We start from the raw sequence: 20,976 nt of genomic DNA, 5'->3' as shown, positions 1-20,976 counted from the left end.
GTGCAAGTCAAAACAGGAATCGGGCTCAACCCTTGTGGGGTGGCAAGCACACTATGCAATTCCCAAAGATGATATGAAAAAAATTTATTGATACAAAGAAATTTTATTTGATAAATTTGATATGTATCAACAGATTTTATTTTATAACAAATCAAATGTTGATCAGAAATAAAAACTACATAGAGATTAAAGAGTGAACTTCGAAAGATGGCTAATTTTACAAACATAGTGTACATGAATTTACAGAGATACTATGTTACTTTGCATCACAATCAAAATCAATATTCCCATAGAGAAAGCTCAAGCAATTCATCAGAAACCGTCAAAACCACAAACAATTAACTAAATTTTTAGCAATTAAAGCAACAATAGGGGGTTCGAAAATTTAGCCCACAACAAAGCCTGCTTGATTTGCAGAGAGAGAAACCAAACTACAAAATATTATTAAGGTTGCGTTGTGTTCGCTGGAATGATTTTAGGCAAGAATGGAATGGCTATTCTCCTAAATTGGTGAATGGTGATTTCATTTCCTATGTAAATTCCTTTTTTTTTTACTTAAGCAAACATGAGAACAGATATTCCGATGGAATGAACCAAACTAAATAGGTACACAAAAGACCATCCAGGACTTTCATGCCATGTGCCAAATTGAATCGTTACATCAATCGAACCATATCCGTATTCAGGCCATAACCAAGAGTCGAATAGGTCAATAAAGTTCAAACCCATCTCCCATAACTCAAAAAATCACAAACTTTAATACAACAAAAAAATAATAATAATAAAAATAAAATCTTGCATCCAACAAATAAGTACTGCATACAATTACATAAATCATATTCATGCCCTTACCTTCTGTTTGAGTCTCAGATTTCTCTTTGCAAGAGCTGAATACTCCAAAACAACTCATCTCTTTCACTCACAAACACTTCTGATAGGGACTGAAAAAGCTTAGCTTGCAATCACATATTCTCTTCAAGCCAACACTTACCCAATTTTCCAACCACACAAACACTTACCTAATTAGTCACCAAAAGACACATCATTGACAATAACACCAAAACCCACATCGATCAAATCAAATCAATACCAAACCTGTGTTTTTCGGAGCAATTTCAATTGAATCGCGTTACGCAACAGAATTGGGAAAGACCCATTGGATGGCTCATCACCATCTTCCGAACATCCTCCCTCTTGATTGGGTTTCTAACCCACCTGTTGGGTTTCTAAACAAATAAACAACCAACTAATAAGGGGGAAATCTAAATCAACACTCAAAAAAATAAAAAATAAAAAATAAAAAATCTAATTTGACAACAAATTTGTTTAAAATAGAATTGGAAACCATACCTATCCATTGGTTTACCAAGGAAACTCATAAAATGCAATACATCTTTTGGTACATTTCCATTGCCTGCCACATTGTGGATGATTTTCACGATAATTTCCTTCAATTTAGAAAAATCATCTTTGAATGATGCCTTATTACCACGAACTAATTTAACATCAGTGGGTTTCACGTCCAAGCCTTCACTTAGCATAATATTCTGAGTATTTAATTGGCCACAGACATAAAACTGCTCATGTATGCTTTTGAAACTCTTTAAAATACCCCTGCATCAAGAAATATTAAAAAGTAACTTCACGAATTAGAATGATGTTAAGAGCAAATGAAGAGGAAAAGAAGAAGAGGAAGATGATACACATGACACAAACCCAATAATTGTTCTAACTTCTTGAGTCAAACGCCACTGAGTGCATTGGATATTTGGACCTGGAAGCACTTGAGTCTCCAGAATTTTAGATTGGTTGAAGCCATTCCTCAAGCGTCCATGGAAAGTTAATCTAAACCAAAATGATTATGAGTTAGCAATAGAGTTTCCTATTCTCTACTATCAAAACAAACAAAACTATCAAAGTTTAAAAGAGATAAATCACTTGGAATTAAAAGGAATGAAATTTGAAATCGTATAGTTTCCCATACAATTGTTAAATAAAAAATGAAAATAAAAAGTTCATACCTAGGACCTTTACCACTTTGGATGAAGCTTCAAAATAAACTTAGAATAACTCTGTTAATTATGGTAAGGTCTTTTTAACGTGGAAAGTGCTGAAACTTAGAGATGCAGATAAGCATGATTCAAGATGGTCTCTTGTATGTTCTGGGGTATACCTTTAGAATCTGTACAAGGTTTTGTAAGATCTCATCTTACTCAGCAGAAAAATGTCTCTCAAAAGCCGCTTTCAAATATTTGTAGACAATACTAAAGTAAATTATCATTTCCTTGGATCTAGGCCTCATTGATGCTAATGGTGGTTACTGAAATGTGTAAATTAACCAAGCCAAATAAACATGTCTCTCATTACCGATCAGTATGTTTCACAATGGAATATACTTATTTAACTTTTCTCTAAAAAAAATTGAAATGCATTTCTTTATCACATAGTTATTTCGAGAAGGGTAAAACAAAAATATCATATGTACAATGTTACAAAAGACACACCATCTAACAATTCGAAATAAGAGAAGAAATTTCAAACAATTCAGCTACATGTACATTGGAATTAAGCAATGGATAAGTATGACAGCTGGATTCATGCCAACACTTTCCTATCAATTTTTTTTTTCCTCAACAAAGTATTCAAAGCACATTTGCCAGAAGAGTATGCTTCAGTGTTTTTCACCTATATTTCTTCTGCTTTTTCTTTCCAGATTGGTTGTAACATAGTCAAAAGCATGAAGTAAAAACCTTATACTTAAATCGGTATCCAAACCTGAGTTCCCTAAAAACAAACTATGGAAAAAGCTCCTTCAGGTAGGAAAGCAAACATACTAAGTTGAGCCAAAGCCTCAATTACCATGGCAAGCATTTCAGCTATGTGAGAACTAAAAAATACAACTCAAGCTTGACAAAGGAAGCAGCTGATGGGCTGATGATCCCAATAGGCCGGCTCAATTAATTCAGCAATGTTGCTTTATCCATCTACTTGCCAAGGTCTTATTATAGTTTAACTTCAGCAAAGTTTAGACAAACCATAGAGACATATAGACAAACCGTATAGAATGATTAAAAAATACGCCCAAAAATATTAGATGGATTGAAAAATATTAAAACAAAGAACTGAAGTAGGATTCTCAAATTTGAAGCACAAAAACAGACAGAACCACCAAAAAAAAAAACAGGGAGAGAGAGAGAAAGAGAAGGGGAGAGACAGAAACACTGAAACAATTCTCAATTCTCTTACCCTGTGCATGTGAGCTCGAAGGGAGCCAAGTTCGAGAGCAGCGACGGTGATAACGAGCAGCGGCAGTATATACCCTTTCTCTATTGGTTGAGAGACAGAGAAGATTATACAGATATTTGCGATCGGAGAAGTATCAATCGGCGTGAAGGATGAAGAAGGGGAAAGGTAAAAAAACCTTCGAATGAAGAACTGAAGGAGTATTGAATGATCCTTGAGACTGTTAGCACCGTCGTTCGCTCCGCCGCTTCTATTTCTTTGGATGAAGAACTGAAGGATGATCGCATATGTGGGAGAGAGAACACCTTCTATTTCTTTTTGATTTTGAAGAGAGAACGTGTCTGGGCAGATGAAGAGACGTATCTGGGCAGATGTGGGAGAGAGAGAGCAAAAGTGTTTTGGCGGGAAAATATTTGATCTCAACCATTACATATTATTTAGAAATCATCTCAACCGTTCAAATGAATTGTATCACTTACACATTTTAACACAATTTTAAAATCAATTCTGTTTTATTAAATAGATTTTAACATATTTTTTAACAATCCCGCTACATACACCCAGTGACGTGGCCACCCCCAGTGACGTGGTGATGAGGTGGCAGCTGATGTGTAAACACAGCTGAAAAAAAAAAAAAACAAAAAAAAAGAGGAAAAAAGCGGGAATTTCTGGCCATCGTCTTCCCTCGTATGTCCTAACTCTCGCCGCCATCCTCGTCTGTCTTCCCTCGCCTATCCTCACCTCTAGCCGCCATCCTCCTCCTCCACCATAGCTCGCCGGGAATTTCTGTAAAAACCAGTGGCTAGTCGCCCGGAATTTCTGCAATTTTGGTCTGTCTGGTTTTGCTCTGCTCTGTCAGATTACTAGCTCTCTTGTGAAATTTCCTCCTCCTCCACCATATCAGATTACTAGCTCTCATCTATCCTCAGAATTCCTGTAATTTTGGTCTGTCTGGTTTTGCTCTGCTCTGTCTCTGTCCATCAATCTAGTTTATGAGGTAAAAAATCAATTTCATATGCTAATCTTTCAGTTATATGCTACTCCATTGGTCTTAATTTTTTTGTTGCTATGTGACTTATTTTTTTATGTCATTTGATGAGATAATTTATCCTCAGAATTCCTGTAATAATTTATCCTGAGTGTGGTATTGTTTTCAAAATTTCATATGCTTATTTTTCATATGCTTATTTGATGAGATAATTTCATATGCTTATTTTTTTCATATGCTTATTTTCATATGCTTATTTGATCAGATAATTTCATATGCTTATTTTTTTCTATCCTCAGAATTCCTGTAATAATTTATCCTGAGTGTGGTATTGTTTTCAAAATTTCTGTTTTCAGTTTTTCAATTTTTTTTTTTTTTTTCAAAAACAAAAATAATGAAAAGATCAGGAAACACCATGGTTTTTTAAATTTTCGTATGAAACTGATTTATGAGGTAAAAAACATCACCATTAGTGAGTTGGGTCTAGGTGGTAGCAAACTTAGATGAGTAATTAATATGCTAATCTTTCATCTGGGCATTATGCTCAACTACAATTTAGTTAATTTTTATGAGTAATTGTGCTCAACTGTGGTAGCAAACTTCATAATCTGTAATCTGTAAGCTTGGTAGCCAACTTCATAAGCTTGGTAGCAAACTTCATATAATTTCCATAATCTGTAAACAGTTTATATAAAATCTGAAATATGAAGTTTAGTTCCATAATCAGTAATGATATTTGTTTAATTGTTATTTCAGTACGCAAAGTGAAGAAATGGAGGTTGATTCAAATGTTGAAGGTGAGAATCCTTTAATAAATGAGGGCGAACACGTTGAAGAACCTAAAAAGGGTATGTGTTTTAGCTCAAGGGAAGAGGTGTACACATTTTATGGCAAATATGCTAAGCATGTCGGATTTGCTATAGCTCATAGAGCACAACATTTTGGAGATGATGGGCAATTGCTAAACTGTATTCAACAATAGTTACCTTGTATTCAATAGTTTCCTGTATTTAACAATGTCCATTCAATGCGTAATGAAGAAAGTGTACAAATTTGAACAAGCCATTTTCCATTCCACTAACAACAAAAGAGGTACAATAAGTAGGTTTCAATACACAAGAAAACATGACTTCCTCCAAAACATCACAAAAGTATGAAGTCTACGTCAACAAGTTCAAGGAGACATGTACTTCTACTTATTACATATTCATAAGTTTAAAGGCACCAATTACAAACAACACGGACAACATATATATCAACTTCTGCATCTTTGCGATCTGAATTCGAAGTTGTTCCGTCAGCTGTATTTGTTGTTCAGTCATAGCTTGAAGTCGTTCGGTCATAACTTGTTCGCCAACAGTTGGGACTTCGTCTGTTTGAATTTGATGACCTCCATATTCTGGATTCGTAGGTAAACACCATCCGATAAAACCACAAACATTACAATAGTAGAATAACTTGTTCTTGTTTAGCTCGGTTTGTGATATTTTGATGGTGGCTTTTTTGTTACATGTACGACAAATTCTGTTCACGTATGTCAACCAACCTGAGCTACTGCCACTAACACTTGAAGTTGACATCTGCAAAGAGGGACAAATAGCAATTAAAAATAGAAGATGAATGCTGAAGATGAATGATCTTATATATTCAATTAAAAATAATACATAAATTGAGGAATTTTCTGTATACAGAAGATGAATGCTGAGGTCACTAATGCTACTTGTCTTATTCCTCCGTTGTTTTGAAATTTGCCCCTCTGATCTGTTGGTCTGCTCCCTGGTTTAGCCTCTTCTATTCAGTTGCTGGTTGTGGGTTTCTGGGTTGGTCTGTTCTGTTGGTTTCTCTGATCTGTTGGTCTGCTCTCTGGTTTAGGCTCAAGTCTTTGTGCTGTGTTGTGGTTCAGTGGTTCACTGGTGTGTGTTAAGGTTGGTTTTGGTGCCTACCAGCAATATTGGAGTATTTCAGTGGTGTGGGTTATGGTCTACCATTCAAGCAACATAGTTATGATCTTATGGAGTCTGTTGTGGAATGATCTTGTTTGTGTCTGCACTGCTAAAAAAATACAATAAAAAATGAATGCTTTGAGGTCTGCTGCTGTGTGTGGTAAGGGCTTTGGTGCATGACTCTGTGCAGTGCAACTGTATGGGGAGAAAGTATGCTGCTGATCTAGGGTGTTGCTATAGGATTGGGTGTAAAATGTGGATCAAGGCTGTGGTTTCTCTGTTAATGATCTTGTGTGTAATTAGCATCATGTGTATTGCTGCATTGGGAAAGCCCTGTGGTCTAATGCATGACTCTATGGCTTAGAGGCATGCTAATTAGCATCATGTGTATTGCTGTTTGCTGTAGCTTAGAGGCATGCTAATTAGCAGATTTTTGGGTTGTAGATTTTTGTGTCTGCACTGCTAAAAAAATACAATAAAAAATGAGGTCTGCTGCTGTGTGTGGTAAAGGCTTTGGTGCATGACTCTGTGCAGTGCAACTGTATGGGGAGAAAGTATCATGTGTGTATCATGTGTATCAAGTCAGCCATAGACTTGATATATCCTTCTCATTGATACCAGGACTGTATAATTGAAACAGGCATTCTTGACAAATATGCATCTTCCCTAACATATAACTCAGGATTAGATATGCATAAATGATAAAAAAGTAATGCTGATGGAAGAGTTAGCCAACCCAACACCACTCCTTCCATGAGCATATGGGGAGAGGAAAGATAAAGAAAACACAAAAATAAGAACGATGCTGTTAAATTTAAGAGAAGAAAGACTTTGCATATTAGAGTAATTTCACTGTTGGGCCTAGTCTTAGACATTTAGTAGACTCCTATTTTATGATTATCTAGATTTTAAGTATTAATATCATTTAAAAAAAAAAAAATCAAATTAAGTGTTAATATGATAATCTTTACATACACACACACATGAATATATGTAATTTTAAAGAGCAAGGTATTTTGGTAAATTTAACATTTTCTAGACATGGGTTGCCCGGGTCAACTAATTTTTTTTTGTGATCAGCTGGGTCAACTTATGTTATATTGTCAACTTTTGGGCTTTATTATGGTTCTTATTGGGGTTGTACAGGTCACCTAATGTTATCTATGCATTCCTTTCCAACCAAATCTTCCAAATATAGCAAAAGTTACACAATCCCAAAGAGCATGTGCATTGCTATTGGCACCAAATCCCGTATACTAAATCAAAAGCATCTGTATGTTGTAGGGAGGAGTCACACCTACACCACATCCACCATATAAAGCAATTTCCCCTAGAACAATAAAGCCACCGGACATTGCAAAAAATGATAGCCAATACTTTCCTCATCCGTCCTACATGACAAGCTACACAACTGTGGAAGCAAAGAGTCATTGGGGGGTCTCCTTTAAAACAAATCATTGACATTAATCTTATTATGAGCCAATGACCATGAAAATACTTTCACAATATTTTCACTTAGACGAAAAGGAAAATCACCATGCATCATAGCACGATGCCTCAAATATGAGAAGACACATTTACCCAAATGGAGATAAAAACTTACGTGCAAGAAGAAACAAACACATCTGAAGATGTTTCTGTATAATCAAGATGAATTACGAAATTGATTTAATGAAGAAATTATGCACCTTCAGAAATTTAACCAAATGAACCAATTATGCACAGAAATTTCTGTATAATCAAGATGAATTACGAAATTGATTTAATGAAGAAATTATGCACTGGAGAAATTAAACCAATTGATTAAACATTTCGTTGGGGAATTTCATCGAACACGTTTTACGCAATGAAAGACTCCAACTGAAAAGGCCACAATTCGTAAATGAAAATGCCACAATTCCCAAATCAAAAGGAAATTTCACAGATAATAGATAGAAAATTCACAGATAATAAATAGATATATACATATATATATACTCAGATATACATACAGCTGCTGAGAAGGGAAGGAGTGACAGAGAGATTCGCGAGTGAAGGGAGGAAACGAGCTTGTCGGTGTCGGAGTGAAGGGAAGGACTGGTCGCCGGCATCGGAGTGGGAGTCAGGCGTCGGAGTGGGGGGTCAGTACCTGTTACCGTTGTTTCAGGGGGGAGGGCACCGTTGTTTGAGGGGGGAGGGGGGAAAATTTCAAATGAAATGGAACCGGTTTGTTTGGTCTTACACCCCAGTCACGTGACTATCACGTGAGTGTCACCTCACTGGGTGTTACTGGGGGTCGGGGCAACTGGGTGTATGAGGCATTAGTGATTTTTTAACTATCCACTGTGAATGCTCTTGTAAGGGACAAGATTTGCCAAAAATATAATAATGTCTAATGGGCAAGAAAAGGATAAAACAAAACCTCAGAGATAAAGTACCGAATCGGTACAGAGGAAATACCCCCCACATCTTCAACAGAGAAGAATTACGAAAAGTCGCGCCGATCAGACAACATGATCCTCTGTAAAAAGACCAAACTATCCTCCGTCTCGTTCTTCAATAACATTCCACAAACTCTCTTCTCACTCAGTTAAGCCCATTTTAGTACTCTCTCTCTCTCTCTCTCTCTCTCTCTCTACAATGTCGAAGTCATCGACGGCGACGACGATGTCCACGTCGGCGATCAAACCGGAGGTCTACAAGCACAGCCCAGTCCACTACGCCGTCGCACTAGGTGATCACACCACCCTCTCTCGAATTGTCTCATCCTTGCCCAGACTCGCCGATCCAACTCAGATTCACACCGAGTCGGACTCGCTAGCCCAGGAGCGAGTCTCCGACCAGATCTCCGCCGTGCTCGACCGCCGCGACAATCCTCACCGTGAAACTCCCCTCCACCTCGCTGTCCGTCTCAACGACGTATTCGCCGCCCGCACTCTCGCCGGCTCCGGCGCCGATATCTCCCTCCAAAACGCCGCCGGTTGGAACGCCTTGCAGGAGGCGATGTGTCGCCGGTGCTCCGATGTCGCGGTGGTGCTCCTCCAGTATCAGCACCGTGCCGCCTGGTCGAAGTGGCGCCGGCGATTGCCTCGGTTAATCGCTGTTCTTCGCAGAATGCGAGATTTCTATATGGAGATTTCGTTTCATTTCGAGAGTTCGATCGTTCCTTTCGTAGGCAAGATCGCTCCCTCCGATACGTACAAGATCTGGAAACGAGATGGAAATCTCCGAGCCGATACGTCTCTCGCTGGTTTCGATGGTATGAAAGTTCAACGCGCTGATCAGAGCTTCCTCTTTCTTGGCGATGGTGAGCCTTCTCTCGACATTCCGTCTGGTTCTCTTCTAGTTCTCAACCACGACGATCGGAGAATCTTCGACGCCTTCGAGAACGCCGAAGCTCCGCTCAGCGATTCCGACATCGCTGGATTTTGTGCTCAGACGAGCGTTTATCGTCCCGGAATGGACGTCACGAATGCAGAACTCGTTGGAAGAACGAACTGGAGAAGACAAGAGAAAACAGAGAGCGTTGGAGAATGGAAAGCTAGGGTTTACGAAGTCCACAACGTTCTCTTCAGTTACAGATCTCGCAAAATCGTCAATGGCGATTCTGACATTGCAGGTTGCGAGCAAGTTCTGCCTCTAGAACTCGAAGAAGACGCTGAAGAAGGCTTTCTCGTAGCCGAAAATCCTCAATTCGCGTTTTCCTCTGATAATCGTCGCCGCCATAGCAGCTTCGTTCGGGAGGACAGGGATTTTGTTCCGATGTCAAGGAAAAGCGTAGATGTTCCGTCTTTGGCAATGCCGGATCGGCGTAAACCGCCGTCTGCGGCGGCGACGGCGGTGGTGCCTCCGCAGACGAAGGAGAAGGAGTACGTGAAAAGTCTACGGCCGTCAATTTGGTTAACGGAACAGTTTCCATTGAAGAAGGAAGAGTTGCTTCCATTACTCGACATTCTAGCGAACAAAGTGAAGGCCGTTAGACGAATGAGAGAGCTTCTCACCACGAAGTTCCCTCCGGCGACTTTTCCGGTCAAGGTGAGGGGCAAAATCGGTAACTTGGCTAATTTAAACGCTAAATTTTTTTATTTGATTTAAATCATATGTATTTTAAGAAATTTAATTCAATGAAAAAATATTTTAAATATTTTATATAAATTAAATTTACATTAAATTTGATAATTAAATATTATTTCTTGATCAGTTTTTAATTAATAAAAATATTAAAAATATATTTTTTAAAAAATAAAAATCAGGTACTGTGTATTTGTTTTCTTTTTTTTCTTTTGCTTTTCGCTTTTTCTTCTTTTAATGCTCACAAGCAAAGGTTGCTTTGCTTGGGCAATGGTGACAGAGAGTCTGAGAAGAAGCTTTGTGGGTCCTCACATGGTCGGTGATGTGACGTGGAAGGATCGAAATATGGTCTTTTTTGATCCGACGGTCCTGATTCGTGGGTCCCATTTCCATCGGCCCCATCATATACCGTTAATCATCAAAATTGATGTTGAATTAGGACCCACCTATTAATTGACTTTTTATTTATTTATTTATTTAAATATAAATTGATATATGATTGTATTATCAATATTGATTAGGCTGTGGTTGTTTTTCGTGGTGGCACAGGTGGCGATTCCGGTGGTGCCAACGGTGAGGGTGGTGATCACATTCACCAAGTTTGTAGAGCTTCAATCAACCGAGCAATTCTACACACCATTGTCAAGTCCTAGACATTTTGGTTATGGCCGAGGAGGATCTGAAGAGGAACCGGAGAGCAATTACGCATCATTTTCTTCCACGTCAAGGTCTTCGACGTCGACAGCGTCAGCATGGCTGAGGCGGAGCACCAGCCGCTCGAGCTCTGCCAGTAAGCCACCTCTGCCGCCGCTGATACAACAAAATTGTATGGTGGTGCCGCCGCAATCGGATCCTTTTGCGATACCGAATGGGTACACATGGAGTAGTTTTGATGATAAGAGTCGGAAAATGATGAAGAAATCCAAGTCTATTAGGAAATCTAGATGAAGAAGGAAACAAAGAAATGATGTTTTTTCACATGATGAATTAGTTATTATGAGTTTGTTTGTAGATAAATTTACTAAGCAATATCAATCAAATTTGGCCATTTGAGGTTGAAAGGCAGAGAGATAGAGAGGGATTTGGTTGTTTGTGGACAAAGAAGTGGTTCACTAGTTTTGACTGCCAAATTTTGCTAGCATGGTTTGATTAGCAATTGTGGTATGGCATGGAATTAACTCACCCTCCAAACCTATTTAATTATTGACATTTCAATTCTAAAAACAAATGTTATATCTTGACTAGTGAAAAGTAGGTTGAAATTTTTGACCCACATAATAATTTTAGTATAATTACATTCCTATTTGTTTTAGTAAGGTTAAAATAATTGAGATTAATTCAAGAGGTGTGGTTCAGTGGTAAGATGTTGGGTTGTCTAAAGTTTGACTATCTCCATAGTTAGTCATCCAAGCGACAACACATATCAATAGTAGGACAAACCTTCCAAACTTTGAGTGAACCATGTTCAAGAGTATGAATTTAAATTTTCACTTGTGTGTGAGTTTACAAATTACACTAACTATATGATTAAACCTCTGGGGCTTAGCTCTATTAAAATCTAGTTACAAAAGTCACCACTACGTGGGTGGTCTTCTTTTTAAAATGACTGAGATTAATGCAAATAATGTGAAGACAATCAAAAAATAAAAAGAATAAAAAATAGAGTGAAAGTGATGATAATATTATTACTTATATAAATAACTAATGAATTATTAATTAAATGTTTAGTATGATATGAATTTAGATATTAAGAAAATCTAATTACAAAATGTTATTTTATTACATGTGTGGGTTGATCAGAGCACAAAATGGTATGTTCTTCACGACAAATTTCAAATTTTCATTACAACTTGTTTTTTAAGGTCAAGTTCAACACCACTTGCAGAGATTATGATGATGGCAATTTACTTTGCGGCATTCAGAATCAATTATGGCAAATCCAAAATTCTTCAGTCAAAAAGTGGACAATTTTATATATAAGATGGTTTGGTAATTTTGGGAAAGTCTCCAAACCTGCAAGCACACAACTGGACAAATTTTTGTGGAAATTTATAGCATTTTGAACCCCCAACCATAAAAATACAATCACAAGTCAACTAATGGGCCATTGTAATTAACTATGTTCACATGGTTTCGGCCCAACCATCAAAAAGCATATTTGGACCATCTCCGATGGTTTATCATATTCATCACTAATATTAAATTTGGATTTAGTGAAAAAAGATAACTTTTTTGTCTCTAACAGTTTTATCAAAATGATATCAAATTGAGAATGATTCAAATTATTTACTAAATTGAGGATGTTGTAGGTCTTTCACTAAAACACTGTTCATTACCATTGTATTTTCACTACCGGATGACCCATAGGACGATCCCTTTTTGCAAAATTTTGTACAGATTTTACACTGGGAAGTCGACCATCCGGTCGACCCACAGGTCAACTCCCCGGATGACCCCTCGAGCTTGAAAATAAAATCTTGTTTAACTACAGAATTGACACAATAAGATGGGTGAACCTCTGTTTTCTCAGTTGATTGTTGTGCATTTTCAAGTGTTGAAGAAGCCAATTTTTCAGTTGGCAATTCTGCACTTGGTAGTTGTGCTTGGACCTCATCACGAGCTTTGCCATTAAAATCCATCAAATGGGCTTGACTGCTTTTAGGTTCTTGAATTTTTTTTTTTTACTTTTTTTTCTTCCTACATTTCTGGGTTCCAAATCTGCTGTCTTAATATGACTTGAATCCTCAGTTACTGGATTTTCAAGGTAGTCAAATCTAAGATTTCTATTTGATCTGGTTAAAGATCAGTGAGAATTGAGAAGAGCAGAAGAATAGATGGGTCTTTCAATGCATCTTTCACTATGGAAGCCAATTTCTCACTGTGCTGCTCTGATTATGGACAAGAAGACCAGAAAAAGAGATGGGTCTAACCATTCAACAAAAGAAATCAAGAGAAACCCATCATTTCTGAGGAAATTGCAAGAGCACAAGCTCAGGGAAGCTCTTGAAGGGAAACAAAATCGGAACAGAAATGGAGGGGGGAAAAAAAAATTCAGTAGCGTAACCGGTCGACCGGCCGGTCGTTCGGCCGGTCATCCCAAGGCATTTGATGCAAGCAACAGTGTTCACCGCTAAAGCAACTCGTATCAAATTGAAGAAAGAGCTTTTTTTTTCATCAGATTTGATGAAAAAAAATAGTTCACCGTTGGAGATACTCTTAGAAACTATGAAAGTCTGATATTATGTCTTTGTTAATAAGGCTAAAAATGAACTCAAGATTATGTGAAGTCCCAACATAGAAATGTGATAAATTTTTTGTTTGAGCACTCTATCTAAACACTATGTTCAGATTATCGGATATTTTGTTCAACATGCTTTTTGATTATTTTGCTTAAATTTTTTATTAGACATTGTGCTCGACCCAATTTATTAAGTCAATATATTCAGTTGATAAATTAGGTCATTCTAATGGAGATAATCTTAGAGAACATCACTGGTTTATTTAAATAATGCTGATCACACCTAAATATGGCACTATCCCACAAAAAATAAAACAACAATCCAAGTCAGCTATTGGACATGGAGGTGTCTATGCTCTATACTTTCCAGGGCTCAAGCACACAATATACCATCTCTAATACAAATTTTATTACTATATTCATGGAGATTATGCTGATTTAAGTATCAAATTCCTGTCAAATGACGGCTACTGAACCACTAATAATAGTGCATCTTTTTGCAAATCCACAATGCTTTGTTATCTCTTCATTGATCACTTACATTAATCAATTTAGAAAACATTACGTAGAAACAATATCTACAAAGAGAGTACTGTATTGAATAAGAAAAATATTTCAAACACCTAATTTATCACTCTTAAAAATTACTTCTAATGATATGTTTGACAAGTATCAAATTTTAAATATTCCATCATGTGGGATCTAACCTCAATACCATATCATTAGAGGTAATAAACTATGGGGATGTCGCATTATTGATTAAATAATAAAGAGAGTTTTGTATTAAATAATAATGCTACATATCTACAAAAATTAAAAATGTATGAAGTATTGTCAACACAACATTCTCAATTTATTAAAAAAAGAAAGTATATACTATTTTCCAATAATAAAATTAAGGAATAAAAATGAAAAAAAAAAAAACTTTGCTTAGGGAGATGGTAAGCATCCAAGTTGAGTTGAGTTGGGGATGCCTTTTAACAAAGAGAGGGAAACAAAACGATAAAAGACAGCTTATCTCCACATGCATTATCTCCACATGCACTATCCTTTGTTTAATTTTATTTAAGCACTATAACAAGTTTTCTTGTTAAGTTTCTTCATAGAGAAACCCAATTGTGAAGTTCCTTCTAATCCTCACCAGGTTCTCTCTCTCTCTCTCTCTCTCTCTCTCTTGTTAGTTGTGCTACCTTCATTTTGTTCTTCCCCTTAGATTTTTGTTTTAGAGTTCTGTCTTGATCTTTTTCTTGATACTTTTAACAGCAAATACTTTCATGATAAGCTGGATATTACAGTTCTCCATATTCTTTCATATAAGGTGTTAAATAGCAGTATGGTATCGAGCAATATGTATTTAGAATCTGAGTTAGCCTTTTGCACCTCACTAAAAGATTAACGGTTCAAATCTCCCCACTCGTATATAGTTTTTATTTCTTATATATTTATTGGGGGTTTTCATTATCTTTTATGAATCAAAAGTTGATTGCCGTTATAATATTTGTTAATTGACTTAAAATTTTGTCTGGAAATTTAGTGGCCTCAGAATAAAGAGCCCATGGCTAGTGAGGCACCAAGCTGGGCAGATCAATGGGGTGCCGGAGGCATCGGTGCCATGGAAGACGAAGATGATAACACCAAAACCAATAAAGCAAAAGGCGGTAACAAGAAGATGACAACGGTCTCAGCCGGACTTGGAAAAGCCAAAGCAGTAGCCAAGGCAGGAGCACAGAACGTCAAGAGTGGAACTTCCATGGCAATCAGCTGGATCAAGAACAAATGCCAAAAGAAGAACAAGAATGCAAATGAATAGATCATATAATGTTTACTGACTACTGAAAATTTAATGTAAAAATAACTAGTTGTTGATGGCAGTAGTTGCCTAGTAAGATCCTGTGTTTAGTTCGAAAATATTCATAGCTTTTATATTGTTTTCATTTGTGTAATTTTTTTTTTTTTTTTTTTTTAACAAATTTAACAAATAACCTTTTAACGTTTCTTAGAAGGTAAATTGTTTTCAGAAAATTTTTCATCAAAATCAGTTTAAGATTTGTTAACCACTCAGATCTCTTGTGACAATAATACCATAATGACAAATTACTTAAAATTCAATTTCATCCATTTCAAGTCCAATCATCAAATCTCTTTTCAACATCAAATTTTCCATTAAACCGAGACTAAAACCAGAAAGGGAGGTCGGGCTGTTAACTTAAAAAAAGAACAAATAGCTGAGAATTTACACTTGGGAAGAGTTTATTTACACAGATTGTGTTTGGATGGACCCAAATGTGTTCTCGCCGCTGTAAGTCATGTAAAGAAACCCATCTTCATCCTGGTTTTCCTCGTAAATTGAAGACATCAAGGCAGCTGAAAAAAAAAAAAAAATGATAAATTACAATGACTTACTATTTCTATATCAATAAATAATCAAAAGAAAGAAAGAAATTCTAGTCACCGGTGGGAGGTAGTGCGTTCTTGACAAAGATAAATATAGCCTTCTCAGCACTGAGCTTAATCCTCTTCCGAACAACATAAACGAATTGCCCAACTGTCAAATCAGCAGGGACAAGATATCTGCTTTCATGACAAATGAGAGATTATATGTAACATATTTAAACCATTCGATCCACTCTCCATTGACACATAAATCTCTGGCTTTAGGTGCCAAATTTATATCAGCAAGGCCAAGAATAAATTGCGCTTCAGCAGGGGTAATTACACCATCTTCTTTACTGATGATCTAACACTTATTTGAAGAAAGCTCAAAAGTTCTACCAGTATATATGAAGCATGGATACAGATACGGATACAAATATAAATAAGGACACAGCAATATCATAAAATCTAAAAAAAAATAAAGATACGGATATAGCCAAGATACGTTGAAAAAAATTATAGGATTATATTATACAGGAGCTCAAAGAATAGTGAGAAACCATTCTTCAAGAATTAAATATTAGTTTAAGAGCAAACAGTCCGTTTACTTCTTTTTATTTTTTTATTTTTTATTTTTGGAGGATACATTAATTTGATAAAATCTGAAAAAGTAAGGGACTTCTTTAATCTCACTATTTTCTTCTTTGGCAAGAAAACAAGAAAATATTGGAAAAACTATTCTTGTATTTATTTTAACAATTATACTCCAATACAATATGCAAAACTTACAACAATTTCAATTTCAATTTCAATTTCATAATAGTTTGGATATTCGCAAGTATTTGAAGAGTATCGATATCCAATACAGATACGACTACCTCTTAGACGTATTCATGCTTCATCAAATTCTAGAAGAGTTCATAATATGCAGCCAAGAATCTAGAATCACTAAGAATAAAGGTTAGATAATGAAATGAAAACCCCATAGTACAATATGATTTTAGGCTCAACTAAACACTACACAGTTATAAATAATGTGATATTCACCTATGCTGTCATCCAAATTAGAAAGTACAAACAAGAAAGAAATTTCCTACCCTTAACACTGAAAAACTGACAAGGAAAAGAGAAATTAAACTCTTATGTCTCAGGCAAGATTATAAAAAGCGACCGCAACTATTACATAATAGTCGTGGTCGTTACCACCACTCGTTACAGACGTTATAGTAGCGTGATAGAAATTCACAACCGTAACGACCGCAGCTGTTACTTAATGGCCGTAACATACATTGCCTCTACAATACCGTTACAACTGTTGCGCTTCTATTTTTTTTTTAAATATTAAATTTTGTATATAATACTATTTTCTCTTTTTATTTTCTAGTTACATAAAAACTTAAATAGAAATCTTATCTATAAATGTTTTGAATGTCCAATCTTCAAGTTTTTCAAGATTTTAATACATTTTCGCTTAATCATATTTGAATATAAATTATTGAACAAAATTTAAATTTCATATTATGTACTTTTACATTATTATGTTGACATTTTATATTTTGAACTTTTGTTTATGAGACTATTATTTTTAATATTAAACATACTTCATTTTTTTCTTAACAAATTGAAAGTTATCCATAGGTATAATTAGGCCTTGTTTGACATTCCCTAAAAAAATCAAAAAATCAAAAAGTCAAAAAGTCACGATCTTATTTAAGTCACATCATCTCTCTACCACATCAAACCCAACCCATAACCAAATCATATTTCATAAAAAGTCAAAAAGTGCACTTATTTGGAACATCCCAAATAACTTTTAATAAAGTAATAAAAATTAAATAAATCCAACAACAGGAAAATTTTCCACAACTTAAAACTAACATAAAAATTAGTATATATATTGGATCAAGTTTTAAAACTAAACAAAAATATTAAAAATCATTTTGAATCGCACTAAATGTGATTTTGAAATAAAAACATGCATATCGGTATGTTTTCATAAAGTTGTGCAATGAATTAAAAAATTCATGATTCCGGTTGCCACTGCCATTACGCTACGGCTAGTATATTCTGCAACCGCGTCAATGCTACCATTACCGTTACGGTAACCACTACCGTTATTTAAAACCTTGGTTTAGGTCAATACCGTTATTTAAAACCTTGGTTTAGGTCAATAAAGTACAGCGCACATATGAAATAAATAAAACACCCTGGTAACACTTCGCTAAAATGTAGTCAATTGATAGAAATGATTGTATTAATTAATATGTTAAAAGCTAACAATCTAAAAACAAAAACTTCTGTAGCAAGTACCAAGTACCAACATACAAAGGGGCAACATAAATATCGAATATTGATACATGGAGACTAGGACAAAGAAGCTGAATAATAATTTAAACAGAAGTATATAAATAATGAGCAATAACTACTATTAAAAATAGTTACAAAGGCAGATGCAACATACTTTTTCTTATCAATGTCAGGAATGTCACTCCTTTCAACCTTCTCCACAATTATCTATAGAAGATTCTCAATTGTCAGAGGCAAATATTATAGCAGTAGCTCATCTGTAGTGTAGTGAGTTGTGGCTACCGTTCATTTACAAGAAAAAAAAATCTTACTGGTATTCTCTCCGGATACTTCTCTCGAATGCGAGTAGACTCTGCCTGCCTCCTCTCTGAAACGCAGAAAAATAAATTTCTTAACAAGAAACAGACAATAAATGCAAAGCGAACAGGAAAACTTTAGACTGTCTTCAAAGAATAGTGTGAGGCCTAGTGTGGCTGCTTATCTTGAGAGAAGTGCAAAGAACAGTAATGTGACTGCCTTCAAAAACTTGATCATTTTAGACCTATGTTACTTGGAACGTGGATTGTTTCAGTATGTGGAATGGTATTGGGAATGTGATATGATGGGAATAGACTTGTTTAGATTACAATATTGGGAATGTGGTATTATAGGAGTAGACTTGTTCAGATTACAATATTAGAATTTAAGCTACTTCAAGAAAAAATTTATTTCAGCAATTAAGTGTCCAATAAAATGATGCCTTTCCTTTTCAAATTAACGACGTGCATAACCATTTACCAAAACAACAAACAAATGCTATGCCCATCATTCTCCATGCATAGACCTATATACAATAATTTAAAAATTAAGGCTATTACAAAAAGCATGACTAGAACATCAGCTAGGAACTGTCCCACGAAAGATACTATGGCAATTGCATACAAATCATGAAAAAACAGAAATAGTGTGAGGCCTACTGCATGAAGCAAGCACCAACACGATCAGCGACCACATGGATTTTTGAAAAAATGGATGTGGCATTGTTCTATGTCAAAATTAAGTTATAAAAAAACGCAAACCACAAAATGCTTCCATGGCCTATAAAAATAGTCAATCGCACAATTCATTCTCATCCACACTCAGACAAATGAGAAAAGACGCATATAATTAATACAACTAAAAAATATATCTATGTAATTATATAAAGCACACAACTCACTTAGTGTGAACCTTTGTAACATAATTTTGATTCCCAAAGGAACACGCCAACATTATATTTTTCCCACACAATTACCTTTGCTTAACAGTTACTGTAAGGATTAAGAAGTAAAATAAACTGCTGCCCACTAGTCAACACAGAATCTTTCTCTTCACTATTACCCACCCATGATCTCCATATTGACAATTTCAATTGCAAATGTAGCATGCTTAGCCTTCCGGTATATATATGTTACTTAAAGCACCTCAGGACTTGAACCCTTGGGTTACAGTCAACTCATCTCAGCAAATAAAATTCACCAAAAAGCTTCTAGAGCTTGACTAAAAATCATCACATTTGATGGTCAGTGTATGCAAACTTTATTATCCAAATTGAACTATAAATAAGATATACCAAATGAAGTGCTACAAAGAATTACCACACATCTTTCAAATTCAGCAGTCATAGGTAAAGCAAAACCAAAACTCCTCCAACAAAAAGGCCTAAACTTCATGAGCAATCCACACCAATAACCAACAGCAAAATTCAAAGAAATTTCATGACTGAATTTCACAGAAATCATAACGGACACCAAACAGTTTCAACACAACAAGTCATAAATCTCAAGAAATCACAGAGATCCCTGTACCATAATCAGTCATCAAAGCAGATAATCAAATCATGCCCAAATCCATTCCAGATCACAACTTCGAAAAAATTTCAAAGAAATACATACAATAAAAAAATAGGCATAGACAAAAAGGAGAAGAAAAACAAACCCAAAGGGTTATCAACTTTGAAGGAGCTTTTGGCCATGGCAAGACTTCGATTGCTCTCTGCAAAGTTCAAACATCCAAACAACATTACACCCACCACCACAAAACCCTTCTCACCAACTACACACACACACACATACACATGTATACTACTATACAAATAGAATTAAATGAATACCCATTCTAGAAAATAACAGAATTAAGAGAGAAGAGAAAACAAACAAGTAACGTAAAAGGGTTTTCTTTCTAGAATAGAAACAATTACCAAAAGACGAAAGGCAAAAGAGATCGAATTGACGAATTGGGTTTTTGCAGATTGTGATTGATTGATTGATTGATCCAAAGATTGCGAAAGGTTTTAAATGTCAAAGTCAAGAGAGAGAAAAGAATTGAGTGAGTGTCAAGATTACTGTCATTTAATATAGAAAAATTGGGTGTTTAAGAAGCGAAAGCTGATTAGGGTTTTTGATTCCAACACGACATCGGAGAGAGAGAGAGAGGTTTGGGGTTTGCCCTACTCCACAAGAAAAGTCTCGAAATCGATTCCGCTTACGCGAAGACAACGGAGAAGGAGACTGGTACGACGACGTTTGGTTGCTGTATATGCTAACCACATCCACTTTGGCCTGTCTTGGAACTTGGAAGTTGGAAGTCTTTTTTTTTTTTTTAGATCCTATCACATTTTTATTTTTTTTATAGGGAGCTTTTTTTTTTTTTTTTTTTTTTTTTTTGGATAAATTCACTTTTTAAGATTTTTATTTTATCTACCTTATATTTTTTTTTGACTATTTCATTAGGTTTTATTTGAGTTAAGAAGATCAAAATATCATTTTCATCTACTTATGTTCCATTTAGTTCACATTATTTTCTTATATTTCAAT

At 35.6% G+C, this 20,976-nt stretch overlaps 2 protein-coding genes and 1 long non-coding RNA gene across 4 annotated transcripts; 2 read left to right on the top strand and 1 right to left on the bottom strand.

Moving 5' to 3' along the window:
• The first annotated feature begins 8,502 nt into the window (after window positions 1-8,502).
• LOC114259066 (uncharacterized) lies at window positions 8,503-11,285 on the top strand. Its single transcript, XM_082888241.1, has 2 exons — window positions 8,503-10,188; window positions 10,774-11,285. The coding sequence occupies exons 1-2, from the start codon at window positions 8,794-8,796 to the stop codon at window positions 11,170-11,172; spliced, it is 1,794 nt and encodes a 597-aa protein (XP_082744367.1). The 5' UTR covers window positions 8,503-8,793; the 3' UTR covers window positions 11,173-11,285.
• Window positions 11,286-14,441: 3,156 nt separating this feature from the next.
• LOC145798902 (uncharacterized) lies at window positions 14,442-15,370 on the top strand. Its single transcript, XR_014340765.1, has 2 exons — window positions 14,442-14,606; window positions 14,997-15,370. It is a non-coding gene; the product is annotated as an uncharacterized LOC145798902 (long non-coding RNA).
• A 176-nt stretch (window positions 15,371-15,546) lies between these two features.
• LOC114259065 (autophagy-related protein 8C-like) lies at window positions 15,547-20,723 on the bottom strand. 2 transcript variants are annotated; one of them, XM_028199060.2, is made up of 6 exons: window positions 20,361-20,723; window positions 20,099-20,155; window positions 18,454-18,509; window positions 18,297-18,349; window positions 15,915-16,033; window positions 15,547-15,826 (listed from the first exon to the last, which is right to left on the bottom strand). In XM_028199060.2, exons 2-6 carry the CDS (start codon window positions 20,133-20,135, stop codon window positions 15,717-15,719), a joined length of 375 nt encoding a protein of 124 aa, XP_028054861.2. In that variant the 5' UTR covers window positions 20,136-20,155; window positions 20,361-20,723; the 3' UTR covers window positions 15,547-15,716. The 2 variants fall into 2 exon arrangements, with proteins under 2 accessions (XP_028054861.2, XP_028054859.2); XM_028199058.2 differs by lacking the exon at window positions 20,361-20,723 and having other exon boundaries at window positions 20,099-20,353.
• Window positions 20,724-20,976: the final 253 nt, after the last annotated feature.

This window comes from Camellia sinensis, chromosome 9 (genome assembly GCF_055761805.1).
Source record: "Camellia sinensis isolate YWXY chromosome 9, ASM5576180v1, whole genome shotgun sequence".
NCBI lineage: Eukaryota > Viridiplantae > Streptophyta > Magnoliopsida > Ericales > Theaceae > Camellia > Camellia sinensis.
Note: the sequence above shows the minus strand (reverse complement) of the source record. Positions and strands in the feature narration are given on the sequence as shown.